This window comes from Mya arenaria, chromosome 11 (assembly GCF_026914265.1).
Source record: "Mya arenaria isolate MELC-2E11 chromosome 11, ASM2691426v1".
Lineage (NCBI taxonomy): Eukaryota > Metazoa > Mollusca > Bivalvia > Myida > Myidae > Mya > Mya arenaria.
The window spans coordinates 68,229,344-68,250,046 of NC_069132.1; the positions used below are offsets into that span (position 1 = coordinate 68,229,344).

General features: G+C 36.8%; 1 protein-coding gene across 3 annotated transcripts in view; it reads right to left on the reverse strand.

The window, feature by feature from the left end:
* LOC128208124 (E3 ubiquitin-protein ligase HECTD1-like) overlaps positions 1-20,703 on the reverse strand; it is a 44,508-nt gene that overhangs the window by 3,368 nt on the left and 20,437 nt on the right. For 2 of the 3 annotated variants that reach the window (XM_052911488.1, XM_052911489.1), the window contains 24 exons: positions 19,942-20,076; positions 18,928-19,067; positions 18,544-18,687; positions 17,567-17,647; positions 16,861-16,959; positions 16,435-16,598; positions 15,640-15,816; positions 14,951-15,147; positions 14,544-14,672; positions 13,753-13,972; positions 13,044-13,310; positions 12,024-12,136; positions 11,163-11,348; positions 10,465-10,618; positions 7,746-7,840; positions 7,114-7,247; positions 5,887-6,089; positions 5,386-5,474; positions 4,843-4,970; positions 4,110-4,269; positions 3,173-3,349; positions 1,823-2,238; positions 634-792; positions 22-100 (listed from right to left, as the gene is read on the reverse strand). In XM_052911488.1, the coding sequence (XP_052767448.1) occupies positions 22-100; positions 634-792; positions 1,823-2,238; positions 3,173-3,349; positions 4,110-4,269; positions 4,843-4,970; positions 5,386-5,474; positions 5,887-6,089; positions 7,114-7,247; positions 7,746-7,840; positions 10,465-10,618; positions 11,163-11,348; positions 12,024-12,136; positions 13,044-13,310; positions 13,753-13,972; positions 14,544-14,672; positions 14,951-15,147; positions 15,640-15,816; positions 16,435-16,598; positions 16,861-16,959; positions 17,567-17,647; positions 18,544-18,687; positions 18,928-19,067; positions 19,942-20,076 (3,846 nt within the window). The remainder of the gene's footprint in view (positions 1-21; positions 101-633; positions 793-1,822; positions 2,239-3,172; positions 3,350-4,109; positions 4,270-4,842; positions 4,971-5,385; positions 5,475-5,886; positions 6,090-7,113; positions 7,248-7,745; positions 7,841-10,464; positions 10,619-11,162; positions 11,349-12,023; positions 12,137-13,043; positions 13,311-13,752; positions 13,973-14,543; positions 14,673-14,950; positions 15,148-15,639; positions 15,817-16,434; positions 16,599-16,860; positions 16,960-17,566; positions 17,648-18,543; positions 18,688-18,927; positions 19,068-19,941; positions 20,077-20,703) is intronic. The other variant, XM_052911490.1, reaches the window with a different exon arrangement.

The following is a 20,703-nucleotide window of genomic DNA, read 5'->3' on the forward strand; positions in this document are numbered from 1 at the left end:
TTTTCTACTTGAAACCTTTACCTCATCTTCACCGTCAGGCTTCAAGTCAATGGCTGTGAACCCGTATTTCTTGGACGATGGATTAAACTGGTATGTCAGTCTGAAAACACAATCAATTTTTAGATAATCTGGTCTGCTGTCCAAGTTGTATTGAATATGAAACTAATGTCCTTCAATGTTAAAATTCAATTCAAATTCAATACTTATGGAGATAATCTGGTCTGCTGTCCAAGCTGTTTTAATTAATCTTAAACTGACCTTATTTTAACAAGACTATCGCAAAGCAAGCTAATTCACTTCTGTTGCTTTTGTCAAACAATGTGTATAAATTGACAAGTGATAAAGCAAGAGTTACAGGTCTTGCTGTACATGTGCATTTCGTACAATAACACAAATTAATGTCAATTCTGACAACACCAAGGCTATGACAAAGCCTCGACTTCTTCAAAATACAGATCAGCAAAAAAATCAATCCATGCAAATAAAATAAAGACTGTTACATTTAAATATTAAACTTCATTCAAACACTCTAAACATGTAATACGAAATCTATTCTATAACTTATATAGTTTTTTTTTTCCAGGTAATCAAACTCAAGTCCTGTCCAACATCTTACTTCAACTACATACATACCCTAGATCCTCGAGAAACACTCCAGCAGAGGGGATCGTGGGATTGGGCAGGGCCAGCTCCTGTAGAGCTACATTCCGACGATCCTCCGACATGGAACGGTCTTGTAGGATTCGCTGCTTCCTTGCTGATAACTCGCGCAACTGCTTCAGGAATGATGACCTGTAACCATTCAGTTGTATTCAATGAATTCAAGATACACAAATATAATGTAAACACACAAAAACTGAACAAATATAAGATGAAATGAAAGTTAGAAGAAATCCATAAAAAGATAGTATGGCATTTGCCTACCCTCATTTTCAGGTGTTGGCAGGTAGATAGGAAGTTTTTTATTTAATTTCTAAACCCTTAATTTCATTATGGAAAACAAATAAATATTTTTATAAAAGGCTAAAAATTAATCATGTCACAGGTATTTATGAGTCTGTCGGTCGGGTAACACCAAACAAACAATGTACATTGAGAAATTCAATGGTTTGAGCTTAACAATATTCAAACAAAATGCATAGGAGATGGAAGCATGCACTAATTGTGAGAGTCAACATTCCTGTTTAGCATTCTTGCATGATTTAAAATCTTTATAGATGCATAATATAGGTTGAAGCAAACAATATATGTTTAAAGATGCACTTTTACTCCCAAATAAGATTTACCACAGTTAATAATATTGTTTTAATATTCCAAAAAGGATGAATAAATGTAAAAAACAGTGGTCCTTATGAAGGATACCGAGTTGATTTTGAAAGAAATGAGCATAAAACACGGTATTTCTACCTTATGAGACTATAGTAGATCACATTAAATCTTTTAGCATTCACCAATCATTTTATACTTTTGCACTTTCTGCTATTCAATACACGGTTACAATCTTGTTATCAGTAATTCATATTTTCCATAAATGCATTACTTAGTATTGAAGCAGTTTAAGGTTTATCACTCAAAATTTATATTTGTTATACATGTGTATGTATTGATTTTTAATAAGGGTGCCACTTTAATTTAAAAAAAAATATATAACATTTTTTATCAGTACACAAATCATATGCTTTTTTTATGATCATTAAAGTCAAATGAGCTATTAAAACATGATAATGCATTAAAATATATTGTGCGGCTTTCATACATACTGCATGCTACAACCACCCACATCTGAGATTTATCATTTATTCTCTGAGGATCTGTTGCGTACCTGTGGGGGTCTATAGAATCAAGGTCCTCCTCCTCCAGAATGCCCTCAAACCAGGGGGCGGCGGTCTGGGGGCGGGCCTTGGGTGGGTCCAGGATCAGCTCCTTGTTGTCCCAGTCCTCACTCGTCTGGGACTCGGTGAGGGAGCCAGCAGGGGGTCGGGACAAGGACTGGCTATACTGCCGGGTGATGTTATGACCAACCTCACCCATACACATCAGCTTCAGGAATGGCACAGACAGTGGGAGGTCGATGAGCCGGTTGTCCTGGAAACACTTGGCAAGCAGAGAGCCGAGGAAGGTAAAAAGTCGCTCCACACGGTCCAGGTCAGGACTGTCCTGGGGCCAGGGGGCGGGGAACAGACCTCCCGACCGCTGGATGTAGTAACCCACAGGCTTCTTTCCTTCACCTATGTCAACCTGATGGGCGAAAAACACAAATATCATCCACATGACAAGCACTTAAGTAAAATACTCATTGCATATCTTGACCTACACAAAAAAATGCCTTATATTTGACGTCACAACCGCTATTTGCTGTTAATGATATCAGTGACCAAAAATAAATATTTGAATGATCAAGTATGAATTATTGTGCTTGTGATTGTCAACAAGCTCAAAAATCCACAAACTGAGCAAGCTTGAAAAGTATTTCACCAGCACAGGGCTAAAACTAATTTATTTTTGCTCAATTGTTAAGACATCTGAAAGCTGATATAAATCACCCTTGAATATGTTTCCTGGGCAGAAACCAGTACTGTATCTTTTTGATAGGCAATGAGTAAGAACCCCTTATAGGGCTCCAACCCACAACCTTTTGGGTTAGAGGCAGACACCTAAACCACTAAACCCCTCTTACTCCAGCGCAAGGCTTGCTTGATTTTGCAAATTGCTAACAAGCATTCTTCCAGGCCAGCAAGCCAACCACATGACAGGTTGCAAAACACAGTGAAAACAAAGTAAATCAATAATTCATGGCAAGTTGTTACGGACTGAAAATTAAACAAAAAACAAAAAGATCCACGGAAATAGTCAATCAATCTTAAAGTCGCAATTCATTGATGTTGATCTTTCATTAGTCATCTGAATGTATTATAAGATGACAATCGAGATCCTTCCACACACGAGAAACAGCCTAATGGGTTTGAAGAATTGATGTTTTATTTAATTACAATAATCAAACTTTATTCTCAAAATGCCAATCTAATAGAGTATGGCAATTATTTTGATACTGCCAGCGATAAGCAGTTTTTGAAAATCATAATCAATTTTCGTCTTCTTTCGATGAAACAATCTATTTATGACAGTACTGGATCATAGTTTTATCCCTTGTTTGTTCCACACAGGTTATTACCTCGCGTTCCATGTCGTCATGGAACTCATCATCACAGATCCACATGCCAATGGTGGCCTTCTGAAGTTCAGCAGCCACGAGGGCGTAGAACTCCAGGGTGGGGCCCAGCCCTGTCCCCTCCTCACCCACAAACTCTATCTCCAGGATAGACTTCCGCCCAGCATGGAACTTCAACATCTGTAAAATTGTGAAGATTACATCATTAGCTAAAAAATCCAGATTTAAACCTCTGGTTTTAGTCCTTTAACTTCTGTAACAGTTCATTAAGCCAATTAATCTATACTGAATTGTAAAGACAGCTGGAAGCTAAAATGAACCAATGTTGGGGCTGTTTCCTGGGTAGAAACCAGTACCATAACATGGAGGCTACAAGAAAGGACCCCTGGTGGTGATCAAAGCCACAACCGTGAGTGGGAGACAGACACATATCCAGCATTTACCCTCTACATAAATCAATTGATACTTGTTCAATGAATTTATTTAATAGCAACTGATATTTCCCAAGGTGTACATATAGATATATTTTATTCAGTATCATTAACCCAATTGATTTTATGACATAAAAGATATTTGTCTATTTCAGTGTAGGATCGTATTTTATTTCACGAGTGTCATAGAAAAACATATTTTCACGAGTGGCGAAAGTGAAGTGTTCTGTTTTGATCAAGGGGAAGTTACTACAATGGATTTTAAAAGTAGTTCTGAAAGTTGATATTTTCACTCCTTATTTCACAGTGAAAATATTAATTTGATATTTGTTAATTCACTCATAAAAGCATGAAAGAAAATATGTTGTGTGTTAAATTCAGAATCCATCAAGTCTTTTTCAGTTTAAAGAGAGGCTTAAGTAACACTCATAAGTTTTGAAATCTGATCTAGGTGGTTATAAATTCTTACAGTTTTTTCATTGAACCATTCAATATCTGCTATCACAAACCTGCATAGCCCAGTCCAGGAGTTTCTCGTTGCGAGGAATTTTGACGCGCTCATGTTTAAGCCGTCCGACCCGGTACTCTCCTGTCTCTTCACGTCGAGGCTGGACACCGCGTTGACGTTCCATCTGCTGGTCACGACGACCCTGTAGCCACACTATCGCTCTAAAACAGACATAAAATATTTTCAGTTCACTGAATGAAACTTTGTTTTAACCTAACAATTTGACAAGGAATGTTCAGAACTTTGTTAACATCGTTGTTAATGTCATCATTGTTAACATTAAATTCCTGACTGCTCTGGAAGTGTAATGGATACACTCGTGATCTGCTGTATTTCTTACAATATTGGAGACAACTGTTTCAACTTTACTTGTTTATATTTAAATATTTGAGCAAATCATCAAATAATTCAAGTTTAAAAGTTAACAATGATGCTATTTATTAACCGAAAGAAACTTCTAAACAATTGGGCCATTGTTAAAATTCTTAAGTGGGAATACTGAACTCAAGATACATGTTCCAAGTTGCTTGAAATATCTTAAGCACAACAGGTTTAAGTGTTTTTTTTTCACATTGAGTGAAAATACTTGCTTAAAATTTATTTTATCAACCCTAACACAGTAGTATCATAAAAATAATTTCCTTAAAAGTCTCCAAACTCTTTAAAAGGAGAAAAAAATACAATTTTATATGTACAAACCAAAGCTATAATGTACACAGGTAATGATATAATACCTGGATGTTCCAAAGGCTGTACAGGTGAAGTAGAGCTGCCGTGTGTCGAAGGAAAAGAGCATAGGGCACCATTTTGTCATGGTCTCACACCACGATGGCAGGGCACCACTTGCTAGCACCAGGGCATCCTGTGGGGCGTTAACGAAAATAGTTTAATTTATTGCTAAGAAATTTAATTCAGGATGAAATTCGAATGTGAAACACGACATCTGATTCTACAGCAATCCCTTTTCCAATATTCTTAGTGTCACTTCAATTACGTGCTTCATTCACTAGAGGGCTTATTACAAGACTGTTGTAACTCAACAGAAGGTGTTACAACAATCTTGTGCTAAACCCTCGACTGTAGGTCTCGAAATACAATTGGATGTAACCTCCATATACATCAGTATCAGTACACCAACTACAATGAATTTTTTATGGCAAGGGAACCCGGAGTTGTTGTCAATAATTGAAAAGTTGTCCAATGCTACCATAACAAGCTGACAATTTTGTTACTCTTTCTATTTTAAAAGAATGAGGAATAAAGTAAGCGTCAGATACCTTTGTCTGTTGAACGAGTTTGTTTGTGGCCTTCTTACTGATAAATTCCTCCACGTGTATATTCAAGCTGACATCCTCGTTGTTTAAAACTTAACAACAAATGAACTATTAACCACTACATCAATGACAACCTTTATAATCAATGCAATTTCTGTTTTAAATCTATTGAATTTCATTATAAACATCTAGATTTTATACATTGTTTGAAAAAGTATTATATAACTATCCACATTCCTACTATCCATTCATGAGAGAAAGTTCAAAAGTTAAAAAAAACACCTGAAATTAACTGTTTCATTACTGATATGCCATTTGGCAGTACATTACATAGAAGATTTTTTTTTAAAAATATTAAATTTATTATAAATACCGAAAATGTTCACCTATGAAAGTGTAACACAAACAAATGGATCGGCATATACTAATATTTGACAATTGTCATTGTCAGCATTCCTTCTTAAAATTTTAAGATTTGAAATCACAGCTTTTCAGTTCACTCACCATATCTGTTATTTGGCGTGGAATTATCTCGTGTGAGGGCATACAGCCTCTGTAGAAGCTGGAGTACATGATCCACAGAGCAGGCCGCAGGATCTGCGGAGCGAGGAGCTTCCCACTCGGACACAATCTGCAAACCACCTGTGGACTCCTGCATGGCTAGGTCTGCCTTTGTCTCACCTTCACGCAATTCTCGATACATCAACCTGCAGTAAAAATGACACACACTCAATATAGCTTACAAGATATCTGTGTTTTTGAAACCTGCAGGTTCATTACTGCCTTACAGTTGTACACACATATTTATGTTAATTTCTATCCATCAGTAGCATAGTAATTGCTCTGAACAGAAACAAAATTGAAGCCTTTTTTATCAACTACAGGGCAATAACTCAAGTGTTACTTACCCAATCCAGATGAAACATGCGCGTGCACCACTGCACTATAGTTAATCACACTTCACATAAGTTTTATTAACTTCTGTGTTCAGATGGACAAATTATAGATTAGTTCATTAATCAAAGGGCGATAACAATAATATAGGAAAAATCTGGTGGAATCAAGCTGGCACAGACTCAAATCAGAATGTAGGCTAAAATGAGATCAGCTGTTTTTCATCCTTTAAAGGGAAGAGAGAAAGTACCCTTTGATGGGGGAAAATAGCATCGTTTTGGCAAAATGGGTTTAATACTAACATGATTCATATAATGTTCAACTTGTTTCCATACAGTTCATTCAACAAACTTATCTATATGAATAGCACTTTTATGCTACATTTGCTAAATATTCAGATTTTTTTTTTTTAATGGAAGGGGATTATTTTACCTAGTCATGGACAAAATATAATTATACTTTTTCAGGAGGTAAATGGGACCAATTTATGGCCACAAAAAGGGAGGAAAAAATACACTAAAATCTTCTCTAGTCTAATATATGCAGATCATTGAATGACCCTTTTTTGGCAAAAATCGTGTACCGGTATTCAATTCCATTACATAAGGATACAAGGATAGTCATTAATAACTAACATGAAGCTTGTTGTCATTCATCTATTATATTTCGTCAATTAATAATAGCACCTGGTTTGCTAAACCAATGGACTTTTCTTTAACCGCAATGCATCATTTTAATTCCCATAAAAAGACAAAATGTCCAATGCAAAAGCAAGTTTATTAGCAGGGAATTCCAGTGTCATAAACTGGTGATGTAGCCTTTTATACCAGTACTCACGTGTATGTCGGTTCCCAGATGCGTTTGAGCCTGTCTGGGCGGGTGTGAGGCTGGCCGGTGACCAGTAAACGCTGGATGAAGTTGAATATACATGACTGATGGTCGTCTGTCAAAGCTACGGCCTCCTCACCAACCTGAAGTCGGAAGAACATGCCTTCTATTTGTTTTTTAGCACTTATCATTTCATGCATTGCCTACATGTTTTTTATTTAAATATAACTAACTGCTTTACACATTGGATTTAAACTAGGACATATTATTTTTGGATTAATTTTTATTAAATGATTGAATAACTGACATTGGGCCAATTGTTCGAAAGTTTGTTTAAATTAACAATGTTGTTAACAATGATATCTATACTCCTCTAGACAAAATTGGACATATTTGTGATCTACAGAAATCCTAACAAGGTTCTAGATTCCAGTTTCAACTGTATGTGTTTAATTTCAATATATGAACATGTTACAAAATAATTCACCTTTTAAAGTAAACAACAATGCCTTTATCAAAGTTATTAACTTTACTTAAATTCTGAACATTCTACACCTTGTCTTATAAAGCCAATGAGTATTGGGATGACAAACACATGAAGTAATAAGTTCAGTCAGATTTTCAGTGTGCATTGTACATACCCCAGGCAGAGATGCCGGTGGTCGAAGGTAGATGACTATTCTTGGCTGATCACTAGGCTCCCGGGCCGGCTGGCTTGCCTCACCGCCATCACCACCTGTAGTAGTCGGAATAATTCCACAATATTAGTACTCTATCTTTAATAGGCTAATATCAATGTAAAAACTGTTCTGAGGCATTGGTAATTATGACTACACTTGTAGGTAAGGAACATTTACAGTGGTCAAAATGAGCACAAGCTTGCAAGCCTTGCACGTAATATGCTTCTGAAATTTGCTCAAATTCTGAATTTTACATAGCATGGCTGGTCTATTGAAACCAGGCGCTTGTATATGGATTTTGGCATGTTCATTCAGTAGTTTATCATATCGATGACTGTGTTTTGATGGTTTAATGCCTGACATCGCCTACTATTACTATAATGACTTCAACCATCTTGCACGAGCCCAGAATTTAAACAAGAGGGCCATGATGGCCCTGTATCGCTCACCTGTAGACCGCAGATGACCCAATATCGAACTTGACCTAGATTTTATAGAGATGATCATTCTGACCAAGTTGCATTGAGATTAGGCTAAAATTGTGACCTCTAGCGTGTTCACAAGGTTTTTGTACTAATTGACCTAGTGACCTAGTTATTGACCGTGAATGACCCAATATCAAACTTGACCTACATTTTATAGCGATGATCATTCTGACCAAGTTGCATTGAGATTAGGCTAAAATTGTGACCTCTATTGTGTTCACAAGGTTTTTCTACTAATTGACCTAGTGACCTAGTTATTGACCATGGATGACCCAATATCGAACTTGACCTAAATTTTATAGAGATGATCATTCTGACCAAGTTGCATTGAGATTAGGCTAAAATTGTGACCTCTAATGTGTTCACAAGGTATTTCTACTAATTGACCTACTGACCTAGTTTTTGACCCCAGATGACCCAATATCGAACTTGACCTAGATTTCATAGAGATCATCAGTCTGACCAAGTTTCATAAAGATTAGGTCAAAATTGTGACCTCTGTTGTGTTCACAAGGTTTTTCTAATAATTGACCTAGTGACCTAGTTATTGACCCCAGATGACCCAATATCGAACTTGACCTAGATTTTATAGAGATGATTATTCTGACCAACTTGCATTGAGATTAGGCTAAAATTGTGACCTCTATTGTGTTCACAAGGTTTTTGTACTAATTGACCTAGTGACCTAGTTATTGACCGTGAATGACCCAATATCAAACTTGACCTACATTTTACAGCGATGATCATTCTGACCAATTTGCATTGAGATTAGGCTAAAATTGTGACCTCTATTGTGTTCACAAGGTTTTTCTACTAATTGACCTAGTGACCTAGTTATTGACCGCAGATGACCCAATATCGAACTTGACCTAGATTTTATAGAGATGATCATTCTGACCAAGTTGCATTGAGATTAGGCTAAAATTGTGACCTCTAATGTGTTCACAAGGTATTTCTACTAATTGACCTACTGACCTAGTTTTTGACCCCAGATGACCCAATATCGAACTTGACCTAGATTTCATAGAGATGATCAGTCTGACCAAGTTTCATAAAGATTAGGTCAAAATTGTGACCTCTGTTGTGTTCACAAGGTTTTTCTAATAATTGACCTAGTGACCTAGTTATTGACTGCGGATGACCCAATATCGAACTTGACCTAGATTTTATAGAGATGATTATTCTGAACAAGTTGCATTGAGATTAGGCTAAAATTGTGACCTCTATTGTGTTCACAAGGTTTTTGTACTAATTGACCTAGTGACCTAGTTGTTGACCGCGGATGACCCAATATCGAACTTGACCTACATTTTATAGAGATGATCATTCTGACCAAGTTGCATTGAGATTAGGCTAAAATTGTGACCTCTATTGTGTTCACAAGGTTTTTCTACTAATTGACCTAGTGACCTAGTTATTGACTGCGGATGACCCAATATCGAACTTGACCTAGATTTTATAGAGATGATTATTCTGAACAAGTTGCATTGAGATTAGGCTAAAATTGTGACCTCTATTGTGTTCACAAGGTTTTTGTACTAATTGACCTAGTGACCTAGTTGTTGACCGCGGATGACCCAATATCGAACTTGACCTACATTTTATAGAGATGATCATTCTGACCAAGTTGCATTGAGATTAGGCTAAAATTGTGACCTCTATTGTGTTCACAAGGTTTTTCTACTAATTGACCTAGTGACCTAATTATTGACCACGGATGACCCAATATCGAACTTGACCTAGATTTTATAGAGATGACCATTCTGACCAAGTTGCATTGAGATTAGGCTAAAATTGTGACCTCTATTGTGTTCACAAGGTTTTTCTACTAATTGACCTAGTGACCTAGTTTTTGACCCCAGATGACCCAATATCGAACTTGACCTAGATTTTATAGAGATGATCAGTCTGACCAAGTTTCATAAAGATTAGGTCAAAATTGTGACCTCTATTGTGTTCACAAGCAATTGTGAACGGACGGACGGACGGACGGACGACGGACGAAGAGTGATCACAAAAGCTCACCTTGTCACTACGTGACAGGTGAGCTAAAAACAATGTTTGAGGTGTTCAATATTAGTTTGCACGGTTTATCTTTGTTCATCCATACACTTGCTGAAGTTGAAAAAACTGTTAGCTGCTTTTAGGCTGTCACCTTACAGTCCTATATCTTACTTAGCAGCCCCATATCTCACCTGGTTCAGGTATGGCTATGTCCTCTATCTGGTTGACGTTGGTGCGGCCAGGCCGGGGATCGAAGGCTGGAATAAGTGCGGAGAACTGGCGTTTGAGTACAAACTCATCATCCCAGGTCTTACGGCGCTCCCCTCGCAGCTCCACCTCCTCATCCTAGCAAAAAATTGGACACTCACATCAAGAAAACACCATACTATCTTTAATCAGTTATCATGTTTATAATAATATAAATTTAACTGTATGGACAACATTTACGTAAATCAAATTTGTTGTTTGTCAGGTGCACCCAGTAAAGGTCACTGTGGCTTTTCTCTTTGACCGATTAACTTAATAATACATGGTCTATGGGTATACCAAGTTTGAAGACTCCTCACTAAGTTTTTCAAGTTATTGATTGGGAACAGAAATGCCAGACAAAGTCATCCCTACATGTCTGTTATACTGACCAGGCGACATGGAATGGCAGACAAAATAATGATGAGGCAAAGTGATACAACGATTGTAACTGTCAAACATAGCTTGACTCTCAATCTAACTCAATATAACACAAACCATAAAGTAACAAAATATAAAATCAAGATCAATGATACTTTTAAACAATTGAAGTCTGCCACCCCACTAAGATCCATACATAATGTGTTAATATCTTTACATGGTAAGTCAGGAGATGTGTAATTCAGCTACCAAATGAACTCACCACAGCAAGGACATCATCAAAGTCATCTTCGTTCTCATCCTCGTTCTCATCATCATCATCATCCGGATCTGGGAGGTCATCGTCGTCCTCCAGGTCGGCTAGGAGCGCTGACGGACGATGGCCACACGCCTCCAGAAACTCGTTATCACTCTCGCTGGATGTTGAGGTCAGGCTGCGTGTTAGGGCCTACAAATGCATGGTTCATAAATGAATATGTTACGTCAACATTGTAGGGATTGATTCTGTACAATAATACAATGAAAACTAAAGGTAAAAACAATGCAGTCGCAAATTAAAAAATAAACCCTGTTAGGCGGCACAAAGCAAGGGCCCAAATGACAATAAACTAGAGGCACAAATCTTTAAACACTACATACATAAATATAAACAAAATAGCTTTATTTATAAAAGCTGTGATTATTGCCTTAATAGGTCATTAAAACGCAGGCTCACTGGATCACGAGTCTACCAGGGGCTTTACTAGTTTGAATGGACATAACCTCACACTTTTCCAATCATAACAATAATGAAAAATTCAAATTGAATCGGACTTATTTTCAAAGAAATAACATCTCTTGAGCAGTCTGGACTGTCACAATTTTGCATTCACTGACATGTGAAATCAAATATAAAACATAATAGCAAGCACATTTTAACAGGTAAAACCAGAGATAAGTTTTGAAAAGAATATTAAACAGAAGTCATAATAAAAATGTAATGACCAAAAAAAGCAAAAAAAATACAATCTGAAATAATCTTTGTACTAAAAAAAAAAAAAAAATTTGAATTTTTTTTAAGGAAGTTTCAAATTCATATGTCAAGTGCTGACTTATTAGTTTTTACTGCTGAAAAATGCCATACCTGACTCAGTGAGGTAACATTGGCGACTGTCTGTGTGGTAGTCAGTGTGTTGGACGTGCTTGTCAACGATGAGGTCAAGTTTGGGAAACTCTGGGCCGCCGACAACAATGTGTCTGAAACATGATCACAGATATTGCAGAGTCATCTTAGCTAGCATTGTGACAATAAGAATCCTTTACTCTTTAACATAACCATATTTCATATACATTTAATCATACATGTAGGATCTACAGTCCTCATATAATACACAAGCCTTTGGTGATAAATGTATTTCCTTGCCAAAAATGATGCTGTTATATCTATATCTTATGGTAATATAGCCAGACTTTTGTGAAGGTAGAACTGGAGTAGCCAGCAGAGAGTTCTTTAAGATAATTTAAAACATGCAGATGCAACAGTCTTGTCTTATCATTTTCAAATTATGAACAAATTGCATTGTAATATCTAAACATTTCAAGTGTTTCGGAGTTATGGCTATTCCATTTAAACAAACAACCCAATCTAGGAGGGTAAGCTAAAGATTTTTTTAATGGAGGTTCCTGTTTGTTTCTTGATTTCTTTACATTAAAACAGCACAACATAGGTTTATACAAACAACTATTGTTTTTTTTATTTAAATGCATTATTACATTTGAGTCATTTCACTTTAATGATCAAACCAAAAACAACAACATATGATTTAGGTCCAGATAAAAAAAATATAATAAGCCTTCATAATTGTTTTTTTAATTAATAGCTACATGACCACAATTCCCCAGTTAAAAAAACACACCAAAATATTGTTTAATCTGATGGGGTTTGGGGGTGTTTTGTTTTGATTGTTGATTGTCAAATGAGTTAAACATAAAAATGCATTCAAATTAAAAAAAAATTTGCATCAACCTATACTGTGATTAGTAAACTTCTGAATATGGACAGTCAAATTTGAAAGCTTCAGGTTGGTTGTATTTTCAAATGGAATAGCCCTTATTTTCCACCATAAGCTCTCTTTGCAGAGTTGCGAGAACTTTCTACACGTACCTGTCCAGTCACTTGGAGAATTACACGTGGATGGGAGAAGTCTCGCCAGACTGATAGCGTTGTTACTGCGTAGCATATTGTTTCCGGCGTTCCTCCTTGCAACAGCAGCGAAAGTCTCAAGCAGTGACATTGTTGAGTGCTCCATGCTGGCGGGAAGGTTCGGCACACTGACTGACATGGGGTTTGTGGGAGACACCCGCGTCGGGGCCTCTGTCTTGCTGGCGTTTACTTGATTTGTCTGCTCAACAGTCTTGGCCTTTGCTGATGCTATGAAAGAGTTGATTAGAACGAAATATAAAATTGACATTTACAGGGATGTGATTGACTTGGTAGCTGAAGGGCAGAAGCACCCTGCAGCAGAGGCAAAACTGATGCAAATGTGCATAATATACCTGGCAACAGCAGTTCAATTGGGATATTTTGAACTGTTTTTCAGACAAGATTAAATCTTTCGTAGCATGACGCCGCCCACAACAAAACAATTGCTATCACAATATCCCTGATAATTCATTTCTTCAAAAAAAACCCACAAGCTTGAAATGTTACATCTACAGTGATAATTTGTACAATTTTTCTCAATAGACAAGTGTCTGACTTTGAATAGAAGAATATCATGAAATCACATGATAGTTTCATCTGTGTTTACATATTTCCATTTAAAATACATCATTTTTATATATACAATAATGTGTCTTAAAAATGTAATTACCTTCATCCTTGCTATGGTCAGCTGACCTTGGAGTGGGAGTCACCCATGGGTGCTGCCCCACGTTAAAGGTTTGCCCCTCCCTACCACTCTCTCCTTCTCCATCCCGGGCCCACTCCTCCTCCTCCCCGCCCGCGGGCTCTTCTACAGAGGCCAATGGCATACGCAAGCCCATGTCGGAGGTTGCCAGGTTCATCATGCTCTCGGCAAGGTTCTCGGCAACCTGAACGAAACATTGCTGGCTGATTTTTGGAAATATACAACATGATCACCCATTGACAAAGAAATAATGATCCCAAATTAAATTTAGATAACTAATGCCCATGATGATTGCTTTCTTTGTTTAACAAAATAATTTCTTGAATCCAAGACCACTTGCACTTGTTTGTTACCATGTTACAAGGTTATCATGTGACTAGTCTCTCCATTGGTTTAACAGTTATGGATATTTATATCACGGTGGTTCATCCTAATGCCAATTAAAGGAAATATGTGTACTAATTTAGTCTATAATACATGAACACAATAACATGATACATGTAATTCGAAATTTTATCTAAAAATGTTTTCTTTTTAACATGAATACTTTTTAACTCCATATATCTTAACACAATGACCTGTCCCTTTCCGTAATTTTATTTTTTATGAACTTTAATACTTTTCAACTCCTTGTCATTGTCGTAATTATTGATTTTTAGCTCTTTTTTTCTGTTCCCATCAAGCAAATGAAATCCACATACATCTGCGTTTTACCAGTAGTCTCTACCAATTTTTAAAAAACACAATTCACTCACAGATTTGACTGACTGTGTGAGGTTGTCTGCCGACGCGGCCTGTTCCGTAGCAGCTACAGACGCGGGGCTGTCCTTCACCTCATTAAGGCTGGGTGTAGAACTGCTTTTCCGGCTTGTCAACACACTCACCTGCATAAATATTCAATAAAACATTCACATATTTGCTACAGTAATTTATAAGCATTTCCACATCATATATTTTTGCCTCTAAAATAGTTTTTAAACCTTTTGTGGCCCTTTTTTCATTCTTAAATTTAGTGGAACTTGAATTTTGGAATAACTATTTAATTTCCTGTCTTCTGGAGAAAATGACAAATGTTAAAGTTTGGCAATTTCTAAGAAGTAAGCAGAAGCAGTTAATCTTAAACATTACAGGACATGGCCTGCATCCCTGAATGCCACATTACCTTTGCCTTTTCACCAGAGTTGGATGGGGTGGCGTTCGATTTGACCCCAGGGATTGGTGTTGTAGTGGGCTCAGTCTTCCCCAGAGCCTTGAGTCTCTCAGGGTCATGTGAGGGAGCCAGCTGGAGGTCAAACTTGCCCTCTGCGCCCATACGGTACGAGTTGGAGCCCGCAGAGTCCCACGTTATGTCTATCCAGCCTGCAAACAACAGGGACATAATTAGTTTTCAATGCTTTATTTTTGCACAATTGTAAGGTAATCCTGTGTTTAATGAGGTGCCAAAAAACAGCTCATGCATCAGCCCAAGTAAAAGTTGGACCACCACATCTATCACTTGTATGATTTTATTTAGGTATTTTTTTCACATCTGTGTATAGCATATTCCAAATCAAAATCCTGATAATTGGGTTGAGTACAAGGGATTTAGGCCTGAAGCAAATTTACGGGGCTTAGAAAAGCCATTTCTATCCATTTCAATGTATTTCTAAGCAAAATGTCTAGCAAAAACAAACTCTAAAGCTATACAGAAACCTGAATTTGAAAGCCTTTAATCCTGATTGCAAGATTAATACAAAATTTCAACATCCGTGATATTTTCATTATTATGGAATATCAGTGCAATCTTGTAAGTTGATTTATATCGCAGAAATATTCCTACTGTTAAAAGACCGACACCCAGAGCCATCTCACCATTATGAAGTTCCCCGGAGACTGTTCCCTCTCCTGGTGGGCTGCCGTCCTGGTCCCGCCATTTCCAGTCCATCCCGCGCACGACACGGGCTCCTGGGCACATCTGCTTCAACACGTGACTACGGATGTGGCGCCGTTGACGACGTAACACTGCCTCAGCTTCTTTAGCAGCCTTACCTGACAAGCCACAAGCTAACAGTTGAATGACTGATTAAGTATTAAATAGATGTTTGTAGATTTTTTCTCAATGAATTGTTTGATATTTATAGGCTTTTAGCTAAAGACTTATGGAAAGATGCTGCTCCCTGTCCCTTTTAGGTAGCACCTACTGGAGACCAACATTGGCATCCTTTTGCCTTCTTAGCATTGAATGCTGAGATAATCAAACCATACCTTTGTTTTGCTTAAAAGATTATTATATGATTATAAAACGTACACACTTAATATATCTGGCAGTTGAAACAAAAAACTACCTTAAATAACACATTTCAAACATTTTTTGTAAAATTTATTATACTTTAGTTCTTCACAGCCTGATACAATTTGCCCTGTAATCTCTTAGCACCCTGTCCCTTTTCTGCAACACCCTGGCTAAAACCCTAATTTACCATATTCAGTGTAACTGCAGGAATATGTAGCAATTTAAATAATGCCAATGTCATATATTCTGAACTTTACAGCTTTAGCAACTGAAAATGAAGCATAGCTGCTAATAAGAATGATATTATTTCTTCACAAAAATAAAATTATAAAGAATACACTACGCACACCACAAAATACCACGAGTCCACTAACCTAAATCATCACAGACGCCTGTAAGTGTCCCATATATCTCAAACCCAGACAGTGACAGGTAGTGGGTCTGTCCGCTAGCATTCTTCCCATTCTGCTGTATCCTCACATGTCGCCAGCCCTGGGTCTCCTCTCGCGGGGCCACTAGCGGCCATGAGGCAGTCGACCTACATAAGTAATGCATCATCATATCAAATGTGTACAAGCCTTAGGCTTTTAAGGTACAAAGTCTATACAGATGCACAAAAGAAAAATTAATTATGATGCATAATTATATTAAACTCATTTGACATTAATGATCAATACAAAAAAGTCCATGATTTGTGCACAGATAAATAATATTAGACTTCATAAATGGGGTTTTCAATTAAAACAATCAAGTGATCACAAATTCCCCAGTTAAAAAAAAGTGCTAAAATATCGCCTTACCCTGGTTCCATGAGGCTTGTGTCGTTCTTGTGCTCATACAGGGTTGTCCAGGTTGTTCCGTCCTTCGAGACTTGGAACAGCCAGTTGCGCAGGGCAGACCTGGAAACAATACACATACATACATGGTCAATTGAGGCCGAAAAAAATAAAATGGTTTGGTTAGTGTAACATCCTTTTCAAAAACAGATAGGGCAGGTAGGCTTTGTATTTGATCTTTTTATTAGGCTTTATGTAAGAACATTATTGTCATCATAGGAGAATGGTGTTAAAATAATCTTCAGTATAAAGCTTTAAACGTTTTAAACTTGGTATTAAAACACACACTTAAAAGATTTCTTTTTTTGCCAACTGACAATAAAAACGGTAGGGTCCATGTCTTTAATGTAGTTAAGGTCAGGTAACACAAACCAAATTATTTATTTTTTAGGCCTAAGGGTCGAGGGTAAAATGTAGGTCATTGATTTTATCTTTTTAAAATTAAAGAATCTTGGCTTGTTTTTAAAATGGAGCCTTAAAAGTATAAATCCAAAATTTCGCTTGATTACATCATTTCATTACATTTGATAAAAATATTAATCTTATTGGAATCCTTTTGTCCTAAATTTCTGCAATTGTCATTATTCTATGGACAATTTTCAACAGAGATGTATGCCAGAATAATAACACTAAAATCACTCAACTGTTACCAATGTACGCAGTATGTTACCTGCCATATCCACGCGCATGTCTGAGGGTGTAGCATGTGGGCAGGATCCATACACCAAGATCTATGGCAAACCAGGCTTTCCTGAAATATACATAAATATGCACAACACATTCAACTTACAATATCTGAAGTATTGATATAATACATGACTGTGCATGTCTACTGAGGTTGATGCAATATTGTACTAACTCAGTCTTACTGAAGTGATACTTTCTGAAAATGAGAGAATAATACTTCTTTATGGAGCGTCTCTCACCCCAATATCACAAAATAAACTAAGTCAAATCTCAATCTCATCCATAACTCATTTTACCACATAACTTAAATAATAAAATTTCTAAAATGTTTTTGTTTTTTTCGAATTTTTAAAAGCTCATTTTGTCCAAAAATATGTGAATAAAAAATTCTACAGCACAAAAATGTAATTGAGTACAACTCATTGTTCTTTAGCAATTACTCAAGTACATTAATCTTCTATGAACTATTTACCAAAGCCAAAGGGTTTTTTCAGCACATTCTTTTCCCTATAAAATATTGATCAAAGGTTTTTATCAGAGCATTCTATGGGAGAATTTTTTTTGTCAAAAACGTATATCATTTTTGATAACTTTTGATGTCATGTGATAAAATGAGTTGAGATAGAGATTGTGATTTGACTTATGTATATTTGTGATATTGGGGCCAGGATCGCTGATTATGAAAACAGTCTCAAGTCCAAGTCTAGACTCAGACTCAGACAGGCACATTAATCAAATTACAAAGAATAACTTTAAATTTTCAATTTTGCAAAAATAATTGTAAAGATTTGAGCAATCTCGAATAGTCATAAAATTCAGCAAATTCCATCAACAAATCTAAACTAGAAAGAAAGTTCCAATGAAATGAGCATTTGCAGTTTTGCCACTTGAATCTGAACTAAGACTTAATACAGTTCATAATCATGTCCTCAAGTGTAACGAAGTTGAGACAGCATGTACCTGTCATCATTAGTGTGGCAGTTGAGAGCAGCTGAATCCCGTGACAAGATATCCTCTAGTTTTCCATATGGCAGGTTCCGACCTTCAGACGCAGTGACCACCACAAGATTATACTGGCCCGGATTGATCCACTCAGCCACAGCCCTGGAGGAATTCACATTATAATATTAAACACACGCACACACATTCAGGGATCAAGCTAGACCTTGAAATATGAAGAAGTTTTCATCAAGTCACATTAAGTGCTATGGTTTATATAGATATGAACTTCTCCCTCATCTCATGATAGGGGAGAATTTGCATGAAGTCATGTTAAGTTTGATGGTTTATATAGATACATAAAATAAAGGAATTATAGAGTCAAATTTTCTTAAATACACATACATTCCATTAGTACCGATCCAGTACAGGAGTCCATTCTTGTCAAAGTCATGCTGGTGTCCAAACGTGATCTGACGACCCTCCTTCAGCTCCCGAACAAAGTTGAACGTTCCCCGATCAAAGTCATGCCACTGTTTTGCCACCTACAGACAAAGAATCATAGATAATATGCCACTGTTTTGCCACCTACATACAAAGAATCATAGATAATATGCCACTGTTTTGCCACCTACAGACAAAGAATTATAGATAATATGCCACTGTTTTGCCACCTACAGACAAAGAATCATAGATAATATGCCACTGTTTTGCCACCTACAGACAAAGAATCATAGATAATATGGCACTGTTTTGCCACCTACAGACAAAGAATCATAGATAATATGCCACTGTTTTGCCACCTACAGACAAAGAATCATAGATAATATGCCACTGTTTTGCCACCTACAGACAAAGAATCATAGACACAGGATCATAGATAATATGGCACTGTTTTGTCACAGATATACAAAGAATCATAGATTAATCTCCCACAGTTTTCGACCTACATACACAGAATGTACTGAACATTAGACAAAAGATAAAAGAGCAAATTGATGGTGGAGAAAACTGATTGGTCACTTTTTTCAATCTCTTTCAGTTGGACTTAAAACAACAACAAAAGCATATCAAAGGAAATGCTAATGATCGTCTGTGATTTTTTCAGACAAAGGGCATCACTCAACAGTTATTACAGCATGAGATATGGGCCTTGCATTACATATGTACATTGTTTCTGGCAACATGTATACCAAGTTTTATAGGAATATATTTTTTGTTTTTTCGGCTCATGCCCAAGGTTAAAGAATTTGCACGACAACAATGATGTTCACAACAACACTAAAGTCACATGACTGACATTTTTTCTTGGATAAAGTGAACAGCTAAAACTAAAGACTTCATGAAAAACTTCAGAGACTTCCATATATTTAGCGATAATCTCAAAATCATTACAGTGAAAAGAATCAGGTGACCAACCATTTTGAGAAGGTATTTTTCTAGAGCTGCCACGGTGGTAAGAGGCTCCATTTTTAAGTTTCGCCCAGACCTGTCAATCAGGCTGGTCTCCCCTGGTGCACGCTCCAACTGGAAACGGATCTTCCGGGAAAATATCTGAAACACACAGGTCATATAAATCACCACAGGCTTGATTCAAAATTATTTTATTATGCTGAGTCATCCAAGTCAGAAGTTTGGATTAAGGCCCACAAGCCCAGACACTAGTTTTTGTCATCAAATATTTGTCAACAAGCTGTAGTGTATAAAGCTAGCCCACAAAGCATTTTACCAGTGCAGGGCTTGAGAGCCTGTGCTAATTATAATAAATGGCTAATACAAATGGCATTTCTACAAAACAACTTTTTGTGCAAGAAAAAGAGGCCAATGAGGGCCTATTGGCATGACTTTTTTGGTAATGTTTTTTTCAAAAGCATGTACATACTAGTTGTAGGCAATATTTCAATATTCTGAACCCACGTTCAAAGGGAAGCAATCAGTGAACAATATATTAGTAACAAAGGGCACAGGGAGAGAAACACTACAAAAATACACAACTATGTACAAGTTGACTGCCTTAGACAAGGAACAGAGCTCTCATGGATATCTATTTACTGTTTAAGTTTGATCGAGATAAAAACAAAACTGAAGACAGTATCACCTTCACAAGCAAATTGTTTCGGGAAAAACGTAAGGACAATGGACACCATGCCATGGCAAAATCTCCTCTGACCTTTGGCCAGA